Source organism: Macrobrachium rosenbergii, chromosome 19 (assembly GCF_040412425.1).
Source record: "Macrobrachium rosenbergii isolate ZJJX-2024 chromosome 19, ASM4041242v1, whole genome shotgun sequence".
NCBI classification, from domain to species: domain Eukaryota; kingdom Metazoa; phylum Arthropoda; class Malacostraca; order Decapoda; family Palaemonidae; genus Macrobrachium; species Macrobrachium rosenbergii.
In genome coordinates this window covers 35,389,371-35,410,203 of record NC_089759.1, presented here as the reverse complement: position 1 = coordinate 35,410,203, position 20,833 = coordinate 35,389,371, and the positions used below count along the sequence as shown (strand labels likewise).

Sequence of the window (20,833 nt, the reverse complement as noted above, 5' to 3'; positions counted from 1 at the left end):
TTTCAGAAAAGATGCATTCGATCCATTTACTGTTTCGTTTTGGCTTCTTACAAATGCCCAGGGCCATCCCCCATGTTAATTCCTTATTTTCTGTTTTACGAAAGATCTCTTGATTGGTAAAGACAGCAGACAGGTACCATGGTTACCTTTAAACTTGGCCGTTTCCCCTCCGTCCTGTGTTTTCAAGAGGGTCTCAGCCTACTAGTTCTCATGGGCGCAAGTTATCCTCCAGCCCAGAATTCCTATTTCTCCGGGATTAAAGGGCAGAATGAGATTATCTTGCACTGCAGCTACATCCATTAAGGTGCATAGGCTGTAAAAATCCCTTGCTAGGATGAAGCTCCACTGGGCTACAAGACTTCTCCTAGGCAGCTGGTAACTTTTCACATTATTTAAACCCTGATCTCTTTCACTCGTAGAGGCTCCTCCAAAATACGACATCGGCAGTGTTATACTTACAGATACATCAGACAGACTTTCAAACTCCAGCTGGGGCTAATGGCCTGTCCAGCGGGAATGCCCGTCCGGCACTTCCAGTTGTTTATATTTTCTCTGGCTTCTGAAGCAGTGTTACCAGACATTGGAATCGTTCTGGCTCCATACTCGGTCGGTCAGTATAGTGGAACTGGTTATGGGAACAGTGTTTGCCCGCTAGTGTGGACAGGGCTTAAGGTTAGCAGACAAGTTCATCAGTGCAATTTTATTACATTTGATACACGAGCTGTGTACATATACTTGTACATCGTTTTTATATACTGTACAGTGTTTACCTACAGTAAAAGGGTAGGGGAGGAATACAAGGACACGTGATTAATTTAACCCACTACATAACGCTACAAATGCACATAAAGTACCTGGTCCGCAGATAAAAGCAGATTTCTACATATGATTTGCAAATTAAATACTTCATGATTAGTTATCGACATCTCATGAGACATCTCATAAAATATATAGTACTCAACACATCACGCTATTGATCAGTAGATTATTTACAAACTGAAGAGAGCTTTTCCATAACCAATTTTTACTCAACTCCCCTCCTCAAGTTATACCACCGAGAGCTTTCCCCAATCTTTGTATGGATCTGCCCATTTGTCATAAGAGTGAAGCGTCACAATAATGACGATGGTATCTGCTTGAAAAACACGAAAAATTTAAGATAACAAGACTTGCCAGGATAATGAGTGGCATTTTCAAAATTCAATCTGAAATTACACAAAACTTTAATATCAATTTAGAAACATCCTGCTCAAAACGCCCAGCATGTATATGGTCCCTCGCCTATATTGGTTTTGTAAATATGTACACAATTGTACTTCGTGAAGAGTAATGTATTTCATTTGTAATAATCAAGTATCTAGCCAGAGTGATGGCAGCTTTCATGACAACCAGAGACTTCCATCAATTTGGGGAAATTATTTTCAGTTGCTGAGATTTGCTATTTGGTAAGTGATTTTGACTAGGCTCAAGAGAATGCCACGAATAATTGTATGTGTCAGAAAATACTAATCAGCTATCTAACTACTCTACCTATCCTACTCTATTCTAACCTACAATACCTAAACTACCCTACCTACTGAAACTGACGCTGACACTGACAATTATTTGGGCATTCTCCAGGCTATGTATCAACGTGAGGCATCACAGTTATTCATATCTCAGAGTATCTAATTTCTAAACATACGAAACTACAAAACGTGAGCAACATGAGGCAACAAAACTCTAAACGTGACTACTATTGCAAACTTTCACCTCTACCACACCTACTGCAGTACTATACTATGCAAACCTAACCTATCCTTCCTATTCTACCCTAAACTTTCCTAAACTACCCTGACCTAGGTTGCACTGACCAGGTATACAAGGTTAGGCTACAGGAAGCTCAAGTTATCGTGGGTCCTGTTCCCCAAATCCGATAGCTACATTTCAAAATTTTTGCATGAACAGTGTCAGAGACATGAAACATCGAAATCAAATCAATGACAGGACAATGGATACTACGCGGAGACATTATTTTAACTGTGGTGCCCATACGATGAAGATCCATGCAAATAACGATGAATGTACCACCTCTGAGAAATCTTTAACTTACAAAAATTCCTTTAATATTAAAAAATACATTTCGTGCTTTTTTGTATCATCAGAAAGTCTGCCATACTTCGTGCCGTGACCTCTACTTGAAAATGTTGCTTATTTAGCAGTATTCAGCGATAAATAAAATACATTATGTATAATTTTTACAGATTCATAAATATTCTGTACATTTAAATATACATTCACTGGAATTCGAGTTCTTAAAAAGTGCCCAATCAAAAATGCCAGCTTATCACAGAACAGATTCAATGATATTCCCATTTTAATGACTGTACAGTTCAGGAAAGAGAGTTATCAGACACTCCATAAAAAAAAAAGCTGAATATACGATTTTAATGACAAAGAGAAAATTAGGAACTCGATGTTTCGCTTTTCTCCTTTGCTATGCAGACGACTCTCCCAAGGAAGGGCATCGGGCAATTTCCAGAGTCTTGGCCGACTTCGGGGACTGAGGTGCGCGTGAGCCCTCTCCAGAACCAATATCTGGCGGCAACGAGTGAAATTCCTGATCCGCGGCGGACGAGTGTGACTGCTTAGGAGGCGTTTGTTCATTCGGAGTTGGAGCTGTGCTCTGGTGGCCGTCTTCAGACCGCAGAGTTGAGCTTCCGTCCTCCTCCTCCCCTTCCTCAATGCTGTGAGTGTTGAAGAGCCGGAGGGAGAGCTTCCTCTCCCGGACCGGAGGCGCTAAGATGAAATCACTCCCTTTGGCGCTGCTCTTCGTCCCGAAGGGGAAGGCGGTTGTTGGGTCACCGAACCGATAGCTGAATTTGTTGCCTGGACTGCATGGCTTGTCTTTGTAGTCAACTGGACTCAGAAGTGAGAGGTTTCCTACGGAGGAGGAGGTTCTCTTTGTGTTCCTAAGAGACGACCTCCAGCTGTGACAGCTCAGGTCGCTTGGGGATGTGAGGTCACCCAAAGATGTTGCGGATGTCATTCTGTTGGAGTGGTGACCTTGTGAAATGCTTGAACTTCTGGTGATGCTCCTGAAAGCGGAAAGTATGGAAGAATAACTGTCAGTGCATAACCTATGTTATATATATATATATATATATATATATATATATATATATATATATATATGTATATATTTCCAATGGCTTATTATATAAGAGTTCAATGCTTATGAAAAATTATCTTATTTTCTGTCTTGAACCATGAACGTGACTGAATAACTTCGTTACTACTGCACAAGAAAAAAAACTGCCTTATCAAAAGGAAAATTTCATGATTAGGTAACGCGAAACCTGAAACTTCTCCCTTCTTCATATATATATATACACACACACACACACATATATATATATATATATATAATATATATATAGATCTACATATGTACATTATATATATATATACATATATATATATATATATATATATATATATATATATATATATATATATATATATATATATATATATATATACACGTGGATAGATAAATAGATATGTACTACTTCAGCTGAAGTCACACAGCGATTCACAGAAGTGTTAGGTGAAAATAAGGGCAAACGTATCCGTTAAGGAGCAATGGGATAAACACAAACATAATCAACTGAAAAATATCAAAACAAATTGATATAGCGTAAAATCTGCTAGTAAACAAAAGAAAATCCTATTGGAATACAACTTATGGGAGACAATCTACATAAAAGGGAGAAAAAGATCATAGGATAATTACATGAACCTTTGAATGTGACTAGAAAACTCCTCAGTTCAGAAGACTTTGATATACAAGCCAATTGTTTCGTCAAAACCACCAGTGATTTTCTAGGCAGGAAGGTAATTTTCTAGACAGGAAGGCAACGTCCAGAATCCCGACAAGCAAGTGAAGTACACGTTGCATGACAGTCTTTAAGAACTTTCGATAAGTCATGCTAATGTACCTTATGTTTAAAAACTGCGTTCCTTTTAGTGTTAGAATTCGTCAGGGGGGGGAAACTTCCAATGTGCTTCAGTTGTGGTTACTTCCACACGAATGTGGGCTTTATTATTATTATTATTATTATTATTATTATTATTATTATTATTATTATTATTATTATTATTATTATTATTATTATTATTATCATCGGGTAAAGAAATTAACAGTTTTTGCAATGTGTCTCTCCAACTTCTTAAGACGAAAAGACACTTTGTAAAAAGTGAAAACTCGTGAGAGCATACATTATATATATATATATATATATATATATATATATATATATATATATATATATATATATATATATATATATATATATATATATATATATATATATATATATATATATATATATATATATATCGTCATAGATTTCTTTATGCCAGAGTAATGAGACCCGTTTTGGAGTTTTCTCAAGTTTACTGTGTTAAATGCTGTTATGCATTCCTCTGAAAGTAAAAGAACTAAGCTATTAATTTTCCACAGAATGCCCATGTGTGAAAAAAAAGAACATGGAAGGAGGACTGAATATAAAATTGATAACTAGCAAAGAAATGATAAATCTGAATAAATACAAGCATAAAATACATAAACAAAGACAAGTGGGCTTCAGTGTAGGCCTACTCTCAGGCAGGTGCACTCAAACTTAGGACTGAAGAGGGCCAGGGTCGGCTATACAGTACATGCTATGACAAAACTCAAGGCTTGAGAGGCACCGGCTATATATTCGTGAGCCTAGAGGTAGAAGACATACATATAGGTCTCAAACATTTCTGGTATTTCTCTAGGCTGAAATTGTACCAATCCACGGAACCACCTTGGACACGGAAATAAAGAACATTAATTCTTAAGTGGTTCAAAGATGCAAATCTTGATGTTGTCTTGAGTTATGAACTCAGGTACGAGGAGTATAAGAGAAATAAGTCTGTAATTGGCCTTAGACCAACATCAAACCCACATATATCCAATACCAGCCTAGACCAATAGGCTGGATCTTTCCTAAAGATTTCGGAATCGCTTGCCTTCCATTTACTTATTGAACTTCTTTGAAGGAATACGTTCTTTTTTGTGTGTATGGGTGACCGGAAAGCTACAAGCTTTAATCAAAGCACTTCTTCCACAGCCCCACAGAGTGGTTCAACCATTAGGAACGCAGAGCAAAGAAGTGAAGAATTACAGCAGGTGTAATGGTCGCCCAACCCATTGGTGACTCTTGAGATGGGCAAACCCAAGTGCTCATTTAGCAAAGGCCTGGTAAGAAGAAGAACATGAGGATGAAAAAGAATGGTGCCAAGTTGACAATAGGGACAGATTCACCTTACTACAACTTGAACATGGGATTCAGATATTGGTCTCTCTGTCTAGACCTGAGATTAAAGTGTTATAAAGTCATAGGTCTGCACCACCGGAACAAAGTTTGACGCTTAAACTTTTCAATACTGAAGTCTTGGTGCAATCTTATTATGATTGAATTTTACCCAGTTCTCATTCACTAATTCCTGTGTGCAGTACAGTACATGGTTTCATTACTTACTCGGGAACAGTATACAATCAATCTCACACTAAAAAGAAGAAAAATGTAAGTAAATAAAAATGACACATGATACGTGGAGCACTAGTGTGATTTTTATTAAGTGGTATATCGTTATTAAGTTGAAATTTTTTTATGTTATAATTTCCCATCATTCTTATCATACAGATCAATAATATGGCAAAACTTTTAAATTCGCAGTACATTCGTACCCAAATACTGGAGTTCGGAAATAGCAGATGAATTATTTTTTAGTAGGTTTGAAACTCTACTACAGATGCCATTTTTTCAAGGATTAGGTAATACATTCAACAATTTCCTTTTTTTTTTAGTCTACGGGAGGGTAACAAACTTACACAACATTATTTGTTAGTTTAGTTTGTTTTCAGATTAAGATTTCCTGGTATAAAGGGATAGTTCACAACATAAGTACTGCTCTGAAATTATTCTTGGCTTGAAATGTTATTCTGACAATTAGTTTGCATCTAATGACATCAAAATGCACTTTCACAAAAAGTTGAACTTCATCTTTCCTAGAATTTGTATTATTTTCTTACTTCTAATACTATTTCATAATACGACATTGTAAAATTGGTCTAGAGTAATAACAGAGAATAACAATGACAAAATAAAAAGATGTGCAAGAAAAATAAAAAATGAAACTTTTCACAGTTCCAGCTAAAACACAATACAACCTTTCTGCGTGATGATGAAAGATAACGTGAAAACAGAATTGTGTAACTGAATGTTTACTTATGAAATGAAGAAGTACTTTTTCTTCTACACTGGAAATATCAGCCCCAGAACACATGCAAGCAATAAAAAGTGTCTGGGAAAAGTCTGAACCAATAAATGAATAAACATACCAAGCTTTATGCCAATTGCAAGTTATTCAGTCTTCTAGAAACCCACAACTTTACAGTGAAATAAACACTTCATCTTGAGTCTAATGAAGCTTTTGCAAAGCAAAACCCTTCTTATTAGCCCTCCTTCTTTGAGCTTAGCAACTGTGTTGAGGAATGTTTGATTTACCTTGATGCTAAAAGGAGTGAGTCAGCAAGGTGTGCCAACCGTTCGAGCTGCAATGCCCCCGGTAGGTCAGGCCCAGGCACGTGACAACCACCACCACTACTACCCTCGGAGGAGCAAGTCTGGGGGCAAACACACGCACGCACACACTTTAGTTAGTCTGTTAGTATGGTTAGCCTATCGTCTTACAGGGGTGAAAACTCAACAGCTTCTTTGACGTGAAATCTCATTTAGAGTGAGAAAAGAGCCTTGTCAAAACATAACTAATGTAGAGTCCTTCATCTACTTAGGCTTTAGATTCAAGAGCTCTCTCTAATTTACATCAGAAGTTAGAACGGGAATTAAGGGTATATATCCAGTGTTCACTAATCTCTATATTCCTGATCACCTGTCATCAAGCCTAAATATAAATGCATACATAAGCAAATTATTGCTTCTCTGAACAGTTTATGCTACACACCCTCAATCAATTCTATTATCTATTTTTCATGGAAAAGCTACTTATTAAACATTCGAATACTTATCAACCATATAATCACTGATCTGTTTATTTAACTTAGACCAAGAGCATTATTAGAAAAATCAATACTTGTGTCATTAAGAGCTTTATGCAGACGACTCACAAAAATTTTTCAACACATTTCCAGTTGGATGTGAAAAGAAAAACTTAAAAATGAATATATATTTCGTTAGTGCCCCTTTGTTAGAGTAAGTGGAATGTGACTTTAAAAACTATTTTTATATGCAAAAAATCGACATGGGCTAAATTATTTACTGAAAACAAAACTTATAATAATGGAAATAAAGACTGCAGAAATTAACAAACTCACATAAAAAAATAATTAACAAAAAAGTAACAAAGCAATCAGAAAATAATTTTAATTAGGCCTACAAACAAAAATGTAACAGATTTAACCATGAGAGTGAGTTGCCAATTAATAAATGCTCTTCTAACATGCAATCTGTGGCTCTATGAATTATTATTATTAAACAATAAAAGCTTGGCCATCGATAATTTAGCAACAGGATCAAAATGACCTCATAATCTTTCCAGTCAGTGTGACCAGAGCTTGGATCGCAGCATTAAGGCAACTGAGGCCTACAAGCCATAAAATGCTTCCGATTGCAATAAAAAAAAGGGGGGTCCAAGACCGTAACTAAAAACGCTCTGAACACAGCAACAGAACGCAACTCACGCTGAAGCCATCTTCGAATTTGTCGCTGAAAACGGAGTGGCCGAAGATGCTCTCTGAGGATGGTCCCAAGACTGCGTCTAATGGTGGGGAAGTGGAAACGACTCTGGAGGAACCCCCGCCTCCGACTCCGCCCAATGGAGACAACAAGCGCGGGGATAACAGCCCCGTAGTCTTGCTGTTCATCTTCTGGGGATGAAAATTGGAGCTCTTAATTCTATTTCGTTATCAGGTAGTTTAACCAGACAAATGCGTCAAGGGCATTGTGTATGAAAGGCCTAGTTTTGAATGGAATTTGTCATTAGTGAGACTTTGAACGAACCAATCCCTTAAAAAACAATTTCAAATTCCTTTAATTGATATAGATATGTAATATATTGAAAGGGAGGGAGAGAGAGAGAGAGAGAGGGAGATTAGACGACCTACTTCAGGTGAAGTGATGAGTGGCAGTCCCAGACGGGTTCGGAGGTCGTGCAGTTGCAATGAAAGTTCGTGGTTGATCCTCTGTAAGCTGGTATTACGTTCAGCCAGAAATCTGAAATAATACATAGGATACATGAGAGTCTCCTCAAGAGATGTTTACTCAATAAAGAAATGATACCTAATCACAGATATCCCATTAAAATTTATTTGCACATAATTTTCCTAAAAAGTCTTTATAGTGAAGGAATCAACTAACATTCACTTTACTACCACACTAGGACTGCTTCAGTTTTCTCTTTAGCATACTTGAAACTGCACTTCAGGTACTTACTGCTTTTCTGTGTTCAGATGAAGAATGTGCTTATTTTGCTGATGCAGTTTGCCAGCGAGCTTTGAATTGGCTGTTTTTTGTTCGTGGAGCCACTGTTTCACAGCTGCCACAACCACCTGGACAAAAACATATTATAATGGTGGACAAAACTATATCCTCAGTAACAATCGTGTATTATAACTGAAGAAAATGCAAGAACAGTGAGGAAAGGAAATTAATCAAACAAACTAAATTTCTCTGTAAAGTTACATCTATAACATTTTGATGAACTAGTTTGCAAATAATAATTATAGTAAGTAAAATCTCATGGTTTAGGAAAAAATATTACTTCTGTTTCATTGCAGTACTGGAGCTACATATGCCTCCAGATTTAATAGGCTATATTTCCTGCATTACTTCTGCAACAGCGAGAAAAAATGAGAGATGTGTACCTGAGCGTCATTGGCCAACAAATCTCTGGCGTTCTGGAGTTCTTCTACTTGAGAGTCTTTGGACTGTATTTCACTGCGAAGGTGATCGCCATCCCTTTGACTAGATGATAACTGGGAAAAAAGTAGTATATTTTAGTGCTAGCAATTCAAGAATCATAATAAAGCATCAGAAATATTTTTGACTGCTAAAAGCAAAAGCTGAAAAACGAGGCTTAGAAATAGTTCTTTGTGTTTCAAAAAATAACATCTTCTGCCTGCTTCTGGAGGGAATATTAGACTTTCCACTACCCACTGATCCAACGGGGCGTGACTCCGGTATCTGCAAGTTACGGCCTGATGTTTTCGGATCTAAGGCAGATCTTATAAAGAATAATTTACAGAATAGATACAAAGTTTAACAAAGCTGAACGAAGGTTGTTCATTTTATTCACAGCAAATCATGAAACATGAAAAATCTTAAATGGAAGAAACTATAAGGCACTCAAAGCAAAACAATAGATAGGAAAAGATAACGTGTTGTAAGAACAGGAATTTTTTTTAATTAATTACATTTATAACCAGTAACGTGATCTTCATTCATTACCCAGTAAAGGAAGAACGGAAACGTACACTGCCTCATCATCCATGTCTCACTGCCTGCTAAAACATTTACACTGATAACCTATCACACGTCCCTTCTCCACCACATCCAAGCACGCCCAAAACCTCAAAACTTAGAGTCATAATCTTCCTGTCCTTTGCTCTAGTATAGATTTCCAAGATAACAAAAGGAAAAGATGTTCAGCAGATAACTCCAGAAGATACCACCACCACTCAAAAGAAAATGACTTACTTGGCTGTGAAGAGCAAGGTTGCACTCCTTCAGCTGAGTTGTCTCACACAAAAGACGTGACACCTCCTGTTGAATGCTGGCCAATTGTGTTTCCCACATCTTCTCCAAGGACTTCGTGGCTTCTGTGGACTCCATAGATTCTGCAAGGGATCCCTCAAGACTCACAACCTTGGGGGGGGGAGCGGATGATAAATATTTATGCGTGCCGTCACACACAGTTTGGCAAAGTACCCACTACACTACTAGAAGCGAAAAGTTCGTGCTATCTGGCAAGTGCTCATATAACATGGTATAGTAAATGTTACCATTCATAGTAACATTCTTCTCTAAAAATACTAAACTGTCGAGGCCATAGTACGAGAAAGAACCCCAAAGCCATTAAAGTAGCAGGGAATTTTGCTGACTCGACACAGTACTTGGGCTCATGAGGGTCAGACCCCCGGCGTCTCCTCACCCTCCCCACCCTACTCCCACAAGACACTGTAAATGTTGCCTCATCACTCCACAAAACTCTACGCCACTTCTCCAAGCCCCGATCCTCGTATTTCTGTGAAAATGCCTTCCTATCTATAATGTTTCGAGCACTCAGTATTGGCTTAGCCTTGGCACGAAAGCTGTGATACTTTAAATCCTTTGCCAAATGATCGCTTATGCACCTCACACAGAGACATACTGCAAAAGAAGGTGGGAGAAGAACAGGTGGAATCACGCGCAGCTCGAGACGAGTCAATGACGTCAAACGGAACCCAGAACTACTCACGCACTGTTTTATAGTTCAATTAGTTCATTATTAAGTAGTTATAATATGATAAAATGATATTTCCCATTACATAAGAAAATATATTGTCATATAGCCTAATCAGTAGTAAAATATTACATAAATGCTAAGGTGCTGAATAAACTCATCAGCGGTGTGAAATTTTTTTTTTTCTCTTCCTTCAGAAAATTACGCAAAGGTATTGCTAAATATTAATGCCTATAATTCACTTTAGCTAGATATATCTGCCTGAAGGACTCCCCTAAAAGGGCTCCTATAATTGTCTACAAAAAAAAAAACTTTCTTTAGCAGCCAAGTTCAGGGAGGCCTCCTAGGCGAGCTCTTCAGGAGGAGGAATCTAGCTTAAGTGACTGTACTATTAACCCACGAATTGACAAAAATACAAAGAGAGAGAGAGAGAGAGAGAGAGAGAGAGAGAGAGAGAGAGAGAATCATGTCGTAAATTTTCCTTGTCCCATTAAAAAATCTAGGACAGACCTATGGGCCTATATGCTGTAAGCCTTGGTATTTTAGTTTGGAGCAATGGGCCTAATAGCAACAAAGAGTTAACAAACAATATGAGAGAGTTGATACTAGGCTTAAGCAAAATCACTTTCATGAAAATTACATCAATCATCAAGCAAAAGTGTTGCATAGATATAGGCTTATAAAATAAAATAATTACACAAAAAGAAGGCATACAAAGATCTGAATTGTAAGCTTTATAAACATGCCTTATAAATAGATTAATCAAACTTTTTGTATTCAAAGTCAGCTGATAATGCACCAAACCATTTTCATTTGAGAAATATTGTATTGGGTCTCTCTCTCTCTCTCTCTCTCTCTCTCTCTCTCTCTCTCTCTCTCTCTCTCTTACATAATTTCAATTCCAAAATAGGCTAAGCCAACTAAAATACTCTTCTATTGATATAGCAAATAAACAATATTTACCTGGAGTTACATCCTTAGTATACATGTGTTACGTAGGCACAGCAGTATCTTTCAGTGTGCGTGCATTTTTTGGGTGATAATCTAAAAGTATATGTCTAAGGCTTTCTCCAAAACCACCAGAGACAAAATGATTGGAGCATATTCTTGCATTCTTCACGTTGAAATCGTCTTTCCTTTTGCACAGATTAACCCCCGTTTTGCAAAGAGATGGATCCTTTGGAAATCCTTAAAATGAAATGCCTTTTTTTTGGCGATGGCGATCACGATTATTGCAACCAAACACAGCGTATACCACCATCTTTGTTGTCTCTTATCAACTGATTGAAATGTTAAAGATAAAAAGATCGGCGAATTCCATGAATCTCTTGCCACTTACTCGGCTGGGTTCCAAGTGACGTCACTGCGCGGGAAAACACAAAACTCGTTCTCTCACGATATCACTTTATTCTTCTATTCTTCTTCCACCTTGCTGCAGATCTTCTGGAAACTCTTCTCTTACTTTGCGAGGCCGTAAGAGAGGGCTGGTTATTCTGTTGGCCTTGGGTTTCCCAGTGCACGTTTTATTTTGCCAGAAACTCGCTCAGAAATTTTCCCCGGGACGCCCACTTCTCGGAAGAGGTGTTGGAATGTTCGACTCGCCATTTGCACGATATCTTGCCAACCTCTTCTGAACAACTCTTTGCTTTAATTTAAGCTTCTCGGCTACGAGCCCAGATCTTAGGCCCTCTTTGTAAAGGGTTATGATAGACACAACAATATCCCTTTCCAACTGTTTCCCTGGAGCCATGGGACTCGAGAAAAATAACACAGAAAGTCGGAAACCACGCTCGGACACAGCCCATTCAGTATACAAAAGATCGCGAACTGAAGCCCGTCATAAACCTTCATAAATGCTGGACGTATCTTTTCATACGTAAACATTGAGAGACACTTGTGTTTTCATTGCTGGGTCGGTCTTCGAGGCAACCGGGTTAACTATGTCTCCATAGTTTTGTATTCTCATTCAATGGTTTAAAAGAAAGGTGGAATTTTATATCTATGCAGAAACTTCTCCAAACGTAAACGCCTAACACATTTATTCCCATTGTTTCTGCAATAAGAAAAGATGTTTTTAAAAAATTTCCCATCACCAGGCAACACGCACAAGAGGAGAATTTCGGTAAGCGAATTTTCTGCAGCAACTGACACAAACAAACGATGAGGGTGAGTTGTCATTTGAGTGGTTTGCTAAAGTCTCGTTGTGCTTGAATCAGATATACTCTGAATATGTCTGGATGAAAAGACTTTACCTGTTTTGAATGACGTAACATAAATGGCTGCAGTCTTCAACTTTAATCACCGTGATTAAGTTGAGTACATCTTAGTTTAACCAGACCACTGTGCTGATTATCAGCTCTCTTAGGGCTGGCCCGAAGGATTAGATTTATTTTACGTGGCTAAGAAGAACCAGTTGGTTACCTAGCAACGGGACCTACAGCTTATTGTGAAATCCGAACCACATTATGCCGAGAAATGAATTTCTGTCACCAGAAATAAATTCCTCTACTTCTTCATTGGCCGGTCGGAGAGTCAGTCGAACGCTGTGCCAACAGCGTGCTAGCCGAGAGCTCTACCTACCCATCCAATGAAGAACTTAATCACCGTGATGAAAGCTATAACGTGTGCACAAGACTTCGGCGAGTCTCTATCCCTTATAAATACTGGAGGGCAAAAAACTTCAGCTGTTTTGAATAACATGAACGACTGACACCTTCGGCTTTAATCAACGGTATGAAAAATTTATAATGCGTGCACATCATTTTGATGTGCCTCTGATCATTATAAGTATTGCAATGCAATGTTCTAGAAGAGGGTCCTTGCCAGCTAAATTAATCATTCTTGTTTGCCATACTCATAATGAGGAACCCCGTGGCTTAGAAAGCCCGGAAATATTTTTCTTATCTATATTTTGTATTTTGGTTTTCAATATAAATGAAACAAGGCTTGTAAGATTATAGCATTAGTTGGTCTTGTTTTTCAGATTGCAGTTTTCCTTTAATCTTAAAATAAATATACACTTTCGTTTTTGTAGTTTTCTGTAAAAGAAAACTATTTTGCCGGCTTTGTCTGTCCGTCCGCCATCAGATCTTAAAAACTACTAAGGCCAGAGGGCTGCAAATTGGTATGTTGATCATCCGCCGTCCAATCATCAAGCATACCAAATTGCAGCCCTCTAGCCCCAGTAGTTTTTATTTAATTTAAGGTTAAAGTAACCCAAATCGTGCATCTGGCAACGATATGAACATGCCACCACCGGACCGTGGTTAAAGATTCATGGGCCGCGGTTCATACGGCATTATACCGAGACCACCGAACGATAGATCTATTTTCGGTGGCGTTGATTATACGCTGTGCAGAAAACTCGATTGCTCTGAAGAAACTTCGGCGCATTTTTTACTCGTTTTTTTTTAAATCCTTGTCTATACTCTATAACACAACAACCACTTATTTCACAACCTCTTCCTTCGCTTTCACTATAACATGTCTATTGGATACAATATTTTTCTACATTTCCTAAATGATTTTAAGTTTTTGTGCTGATATGACCTACTTTCAACAATTAGCCATAAACAAAATCAGTCATTATTGTAAACTTACCTCAATTCCTTCCTTGAATAATATGAGGAATGTTGAAATGAAAAGGAAATAGTTTAATACAAAGAATTATTTTGTGAAAACGTAATCACTACAGAAATGGAGATTATTTTTCAAAAAAAATAATCTCCAGATTAAGGCAAAATAATCTCCAGAAGAGACAAAATACTTAATAATGAAAAGAAAATGTTATACAGATTCAGGTGAAACACAAAGAGCCGATCATAATTAAAACCTCCGACAGCACTTCTATCTTACTGATGATGACGTCATACACCACGCAAACGCTGCCGTATATTATTAAACCTCACATTTTTAACCTTGATTTGGATACACACGTCTTGCCTTTTAGCATGCATATTGCCATAAAGTCTTAATATTTACTAAAAGATAAATATTAAGACTAGTACTAAACAAGGCGTCCCACTGAGCCTCCGCCATGTTTAGACCTAGCACCCTCGGAGGTGACGCGTAGACAGTCACATAAAATTAAACCATAAATATTATTTATCGTCGAACTCACGATGCCTTAGGGGAGACCCTATACACAAGAGGAACTGAATGGTCTGAATCATGGCCCTGGCAGATGCACTTACCATGAATATTCTTTCGGTTTAAGACGAGTCCTGTCTGCGTGGGACTATAAAAATATACGTAAAGAACTTCGTAACTCCTGCAGTACAGTATAACCACTTTTCTGACAGTTACCAACAACATGCTCATTCTCTTTCAGTCAGGACTTACCTTACGATTAGCTTCGTCTCTTGCCTTCGTAATCCTTGTAATCTCCTGTTCTAGGTCTCGTACTTTTGCCACGTGACGTTTATCCTTCTCAAGCAGCTGTGGAAACACAAAAAACTGAGGTAGTAATTGTCGTTTTATCGCTATTATTATTACTGGTGGCGTTACTTTTTATTATATTGTATTTCTATTCTTACTAATATGATTACTTATTATTATTATTATCTTCAATGTTACTTTATCACTGAGATTTGCTCTTTCCACTTTTTTCGTATTTAGCCCTTTGGACCTGACTTCCGCATTCCACCTAAGGTCCCTGACAGGAAATTAGTTTGTAGGCAATCTGTTTTTAATTGCTATCATTTTTTTAATATGCTTATGTTAATATTTTTACTATTATTCCCAATAATAATAATGCTGTCACTACCAATAATATAATTACTATTTTTTTCCGCTGCTACTTCAGAAACTGTGTGGATATTGCCAATTATCATTTTTATCATTTTAACTCTTGAGTCTATCTAGTTTGTGTGTATCTGTTGTAATGTCCCTACTTTGTATTTTCCATATACAGTATATATATATATATATATATATATATATATATATATATATATATATATATATATATATATATATATATATATATATACAGGTCTTGTGCTGAAAATAAAGATGATGATGATGATGATTATATATATATATACACACACACACACACACACACACACACACACACACACACACACACACACACACATATATATATATATATATATATATATATATATATATATATATATATATATATATATATATATATATATACGATCTTGTGGTGAAAATAAAGATGATGATGATGATGTTTATTATTATTATTAGCATACACACCTGATTGAGTTCCTCAGTCTTGGCAGCCAGTTCTCCTTCCAGACGTGACACTTCATTCTCAAGCGATTCTACCTGTCATTAGGAAATAATTTAATCAGCGTGGGGACCCAACAACAACATATGCAACTGGTGAATCAAATCTAGATCAGCTCTAAAAAGTAAAGATTTCCATTGATTAAAAACAGCGAAGACAAAGAGCCAGTGACAAAATACAGCTAAATTTCGGATGGGCATAAAAAAAAATACTAATTCTCTCAAGCAGTATGTTACGTGTTCAGACCCAATGTTACTCAGTTTAAAGATAGATTAGGATTCACTGGCTGGCACAAACATATTCATAATATATATAAAAAAATTTCATATGATACATTTAAAATAAAAAAAAAAAGAAATTACTCAGTCTCAGAGAAATAATGATTAGGAAATTTAGAGAATACAAATGTCTCTTCAATATACTGTAACCTACAATATTATCCCCACATAATAAAAAATAATAGATATTTTGATCTCGTACAAAAAATCCCAAGTCTTTTCCTTTTGCCTTAATGCATGAATAGTCCAATAAAACCATTTTCTAAATGGCTGTTCAACAGATGAATTTGACATTTTAAATGTCAGGGAAAAATCCCCCCACTGTGGGATAGGCCAAGGCTCTACTTGAAGTAACGTCTTCCCTACTGACAACAGACTACAGAATTATGGCAACTGGAGCGGGTGAGTGGAGCATCTCCCAGTTACAGAGCTGAAAATTTGAATGTTTGCTAGTTCAAAGAACAACTGATTTTCAAGTGGCAATACTGCTGCTTGATTCGTGTGTTTTAAAATAAGGTGAGGTAGAAAAGTCAGATTTCTAGTTTTCATCACACTCAAAGAATGGAAAAAGGGCCTCTGCTTTGGCCATGAATGTTAAAAAATATGAACAATAAGAGCCTTGAAATATCGATACTATTAATCATCTATAATAACAACCACCTTTCAGAATCTACATTTCCTTGAAATTCAACAGAGGAATAGAGAGAAACAAGTGCGCAGAGGCAGTAAGTGTGGGCCTTACCTTCTCAGAATGAGTGAGCGCATGACCGCTACTGCTGGTAGACTTATTGTGAGACTGGGCGTGCTCGAGTTGAGTGGAGAGGGTGGCTACCCGGGTTCGCAAATGGGCAACTTCAGTTTCAAAGCGATGGGCTTCTGACTGTGACTCTGATAGCTTCTCCTCCAGTCCAGTAACCTTGACAAATTAAGCTCAACTTTTAACCTGTTTTTCATGGAGAAACTAGAAGCTTTGACCCTAAACAGTGTTGTTAGTTTCCTCGATCATGAAGTGCTTATTTTACAGACTTTGACTCTGGTCTTTTAGTGATATTATTTTATGCCATATCTCCATGCGGAAAATGGACCAGTGTTATCTTTTATAGTGTGTAAATCATACAAAAGAACTGAACTCGTTAGCTTTTCAGTTACCAAAGATAGGACTTTAAACACATCTAATTCGCTCTAAAAATATTTCCATCCTCGCAGAATAATTGAAATATTGGCGTAAAGGATATTTACATTTCTTTTCGGCAAAGCAAACTTTATATCCTTTTCAGCAGAAAAACTTACTTCATGCTGTCTGTCCTGTAGCATTTTCTGTAGAGTTTCAATCTTCAGTTGAGACATGCGACTCTGACTCTCTCGTTCCAGTAACATACGTCTGGCCTCACTGCTCTCCTTTCGAGCAGAGGCGATCTCACTGCGAAGTTGGCTCACCATTATCTCACCACTGCTTCCACAAGAGCTCAAGTTCTGTGAAAGGTTCAAAGTCAATTTATACTGATTTGTCAAAAGAAGATTTAAGAGAGTTTTGGTTCATGTTTACCAATAAACAGAAATAACATTGTGCCAAACGTGTCAACAAAAGTTTGCAAAAACCAGCACATGCGTGTCGTGTTTCCGGAACCACTGCTACGTCCATACTGACCTGCACATATATTTGATCTTTAAGAAGAGCCTCCCGGTGTTCTGTTTCTTTGAGCTGCCTAGTAACCACTGAGACTTCTTCTTGCAATGAGGAAATTTTGTCGCCCTGAAAATATTTTGAAAATGAACAGAGATGTTTCTACAAAATAACTTCCCTGATTTTGTAGGAAAGAAAAGGTATTCACCTTTAGAGGTGAAAGATACAGTACTTTCGCTGTGGCAGAGACCGCCATTTCTTTTAGTTCATATAAAACTAATAATTACAACAAGCTTGAATGTTAACGAGCAAAGGTAAACCCCTCCAGAGCAAAAGTTGCTATTCAGAATCCGAACAGTGATCAGTCTCTTACCCATTTCATGCCTTCTATGCCACAGTCACTGTATTTGGAGTCTTTGAGTCTCTGAATCTCTAGCTGAGCCTCCTCCAGCTGTTGACGAAGGTACTTCATTTCACTTCCTTCCAGGGTCATTTCGCTATTACAGGCTCCACTCTGGTTTGGGTATTATTATGCGTTAGTGTTCACTTCGCGAGGGTCTGTTTCATTTTGTCAAGATTATCACCTCTGAACCGTAATGCAAAATCTTAAATATTTTCCATCAATATATTATCAGTAGTGTTCATTTAAAGTTTAGGTTGGTTTCAGTCTCCCATATTGCAGAGGTTCTGAGAGTCAAGTAAGCACGTGGCATCCAATTCATTGAATCCACACCCGCCTTTAAACACATGATCACCAACTTGGCATCACATTCTTATGATAAGACGGTTACTGATTCAAGTAATATTACAGGAGACTTCTCGCAGATATTGCTGATAATAACCCGGAACCCACATATAGGCCTACTCACTTAGACAAAGAAATTGGACTGCCCACTTGACTTTTTCCAGGTATCAGCACTATAAGGACTCATATCACACTGAAATTCTCAGGTGTCATGCAAAAGATTGTTTTAAACTATTCAGATATTCTGATATAATACTGCCTGATAAGAAAAAAATAATTATAAATCAAGGACATACAATGATGTATCTAATAACGGAAGTCTGACCATAGGAAGTGAAAATGCACGAATAACATTTTCTATTCAAGAACAAAATTCGAGTCAAAATCATGGATTGCATAAAATTTCACCCACCTTTGCTAGTGTGAGCTCTTTCTCCAACTCGGCGATTCTTTCAGCTGAACGAGTCAGCTCTTCTTTGGAGAAGGCAGTGGCATTGTCCCTCTCAAGGATGACCATGTCCGATTCTTTGCATGACAGTTGTTCTTGTAATCGACATTTCTCCTTTGTCAGGCGATGGATCTGTAGAGAAAATTAGTAACCTTTATTTGTGAGATCTCCAGAAATTAGCGTATTAGCAAATGAAGCTTGGTTGAGAATTAATTTGGAGTAAAAACCACAGGCAAAAATTAAAGAACATAATTGGAACGTGTATACAATGTAAAATTAAGGGTACAACAGATTTTCCCTACAGCTCATAAATGCAGAATTTTGGTATGTTGCTTCTGTAGCAAATGATGTACAAAAACAAAAGATAACTAATCCCTTACTTCATCAGCTTCTCCGGGGTAGACAATTTGAAATGAAAACAAAAACACTACATATTTCTTAAAGCGAATGTTTGTGGTATACCATAGGCCTACGTGGTAGCACAAATCGGTACACTTTGCCTCGCGGATATCTTGCAAGATGACTTTGAGACTACTCTGTTTTTCGTCTTATTTCTGTGGTATAAGACATGCTATACCATGCTTCGTACAGTCTCCCATGCCCAAGGTTTCTCCCCCTCGGGCTAGTCTCTCAAGCCACAGTATTTCAGACTTTTGTGCTTCAAGTCCGTGTCCTGAGAGTGCTTGAGTCTAGTGTATGTATCTCAGTTTCCATGTCTCATTTCTTGTTTCTTGCTTAAGTGTCAAGACCCAGTTTCTCATGCTTTTAAGTCTACGCTGCAGGATCATGTAATTCGTGTTTCTAAGTCTCAACTATCAAACTCCCAATGATCTGTAGGCTAATCATTGATGATCCGACATTGACCCACAAGGTAGTATTTGGATATAAACGCCATTTGCATTTGGACAGAAGCCTGCTTCATATACAAAATCAACCAGTTAATATTAGATTCATCAGATCACTCATATTTTCAACACTTGGTGCTTCACAATCAATCCAATAATCATAAACATTGCGTTTATTTTTTAAACCATGCATTTTAGTCTCCAAATTTTGTCTTCATAAATATTCTTACTTCATATGAAGCTCTTTCTCTGTATAAAAACATCTTCAATAAGAATATTCAGTTAATTTTCCATATTTGCTATTGCACCTATCAGTTTTTTCAACATTTGCAACATTGCTGTATACTACTTTGAAACAGCTAAGACATCGTTCTCTTTTGCACTCATTTTTGCTTACTGTTCTCTCTTCTTCATTTTACTGGTATTTTTCCTCTTGCTTCAGGAATAAACAGAGTTATCTCAAGAATCTTTTTTCATAATAAGTTAACAGTTCTTTTTCCTTTATCAAATTCATTATCAGCTGTTTCTTCCAACGTCTCTACTGGTAGCAGCCTATCGTGTTAGAATTTCATCCAGTAACGTGAGTGAGGAGTGATTTAAATGCACTGCAATAAAGATATTAACAACAACGTGAGAAGCTAGTGATGATGATTTCAACAGCCTGAAGTCAGCAACAACAGTAATAACAATAATGATAATCACCATCTAATACAGAGAACGCATATAAACCAATAAAGGAAAAAACCTCGATAAGCAGTTCAACCTCTCCCAGTCAGACTCTCAGGGACAAAATTCCAGCGGGGATGTTGGTCACCCACCTGTTCCTCGAGCGTGTTGCACTCCCTTATCAAGCTCAGGACCTGTTCGTGGGCGTGGCTCCTCTCCTCCTCGGCTTTTCTGGTTTCCATTTTCGCCGTTAACAAAGCTTCTCGCAGGCTCTCCACCTTGAAAGGGGTAATGAATGAGAATCACCTCTCGTCTCTCATTGCTCCGGTTGAATTGCCGGGTGCTGGCTTAGTAGGAAAGTTCTTTCATGATGACGCAACGACAGAAAATTTAAAAAAAATACTTACTGGCTTACAGACTACGATTAATAA

General features: G+C 37.4%; 1 protein-coding gene across 50 annotated transcripts in view; it reads right to left on the bottom strand.

Moving 5' to 3' along the window:
* Positions 1-685: 685 nt before the first annotated feature.
* LOC136848823 (uncharacterized) overlaps positions 686-20,833 on the bottom strand; it is a 141,698-nt gene continuing 121,550 nt past the window's right edge. For 43 of the 50 annotated variants that reach the window (XM_067121507.1, XM_067121510.1, XM_067121509.1 and 40 more), the window contains 15 exons: positions 20,555-20,680; positions 18,856-19,023; positions 18,072-18,212; positions 17,723-17,827; positions 17,365-17,547; positions 16,817-16,990; positions 15,763-15,834; positions 14,875-14,970; positions 9,789-9,956; positions 8,957-9,067; positions 8,526-8,641; positions 8,198-8,306; positions 7,775-7,960; positions 6,582-6,700; positions 686-3,077 (listed from right to left, as the gene is read on the bottom strand). In XM_067121507.1, coding sequence (XP_066977608.1) covers positions 2,477-3,077; positions 6,582-6,700; positions 7,775-7,960; positions 8,198-8,306; positions 8,526-8,641; positions 8,957-9,067; positions 9,789-9,956; positions 14,875-14,970; positions 15,763-15,834; positions 16,817-16,990; positions 17,365-17,547; positions 17,723-17,827; positions 18,072-18,212; positions 18,856-19,023; positions 20,555-20,680 — 2,475 coding nt within the window. In that variant the 3' untranslated portion in view covers positions 686-2,476. The remainder of the gene's footprint in view (positions 3,078-6,581; positions 6,701-7,774; positions 7,961-8,197; positions 8,307-8,525; positions 8,642-8,956; positions 9,068-9,788; positions 9,957-14,874; positions 14,971-15,762; positions 15,835-16,816; positions 16,991-17,364; positions 17,548-17,722; positions 17,828-18,071; positions 18,213-18,855; positions 19,024-20,554; positions 20,681-20,833) is intronic. The other 7 variants (XM_067121546.1, XM_067121550.1, XM_067121551.1 and 4 more) reach the window with 1 other exon arrangement.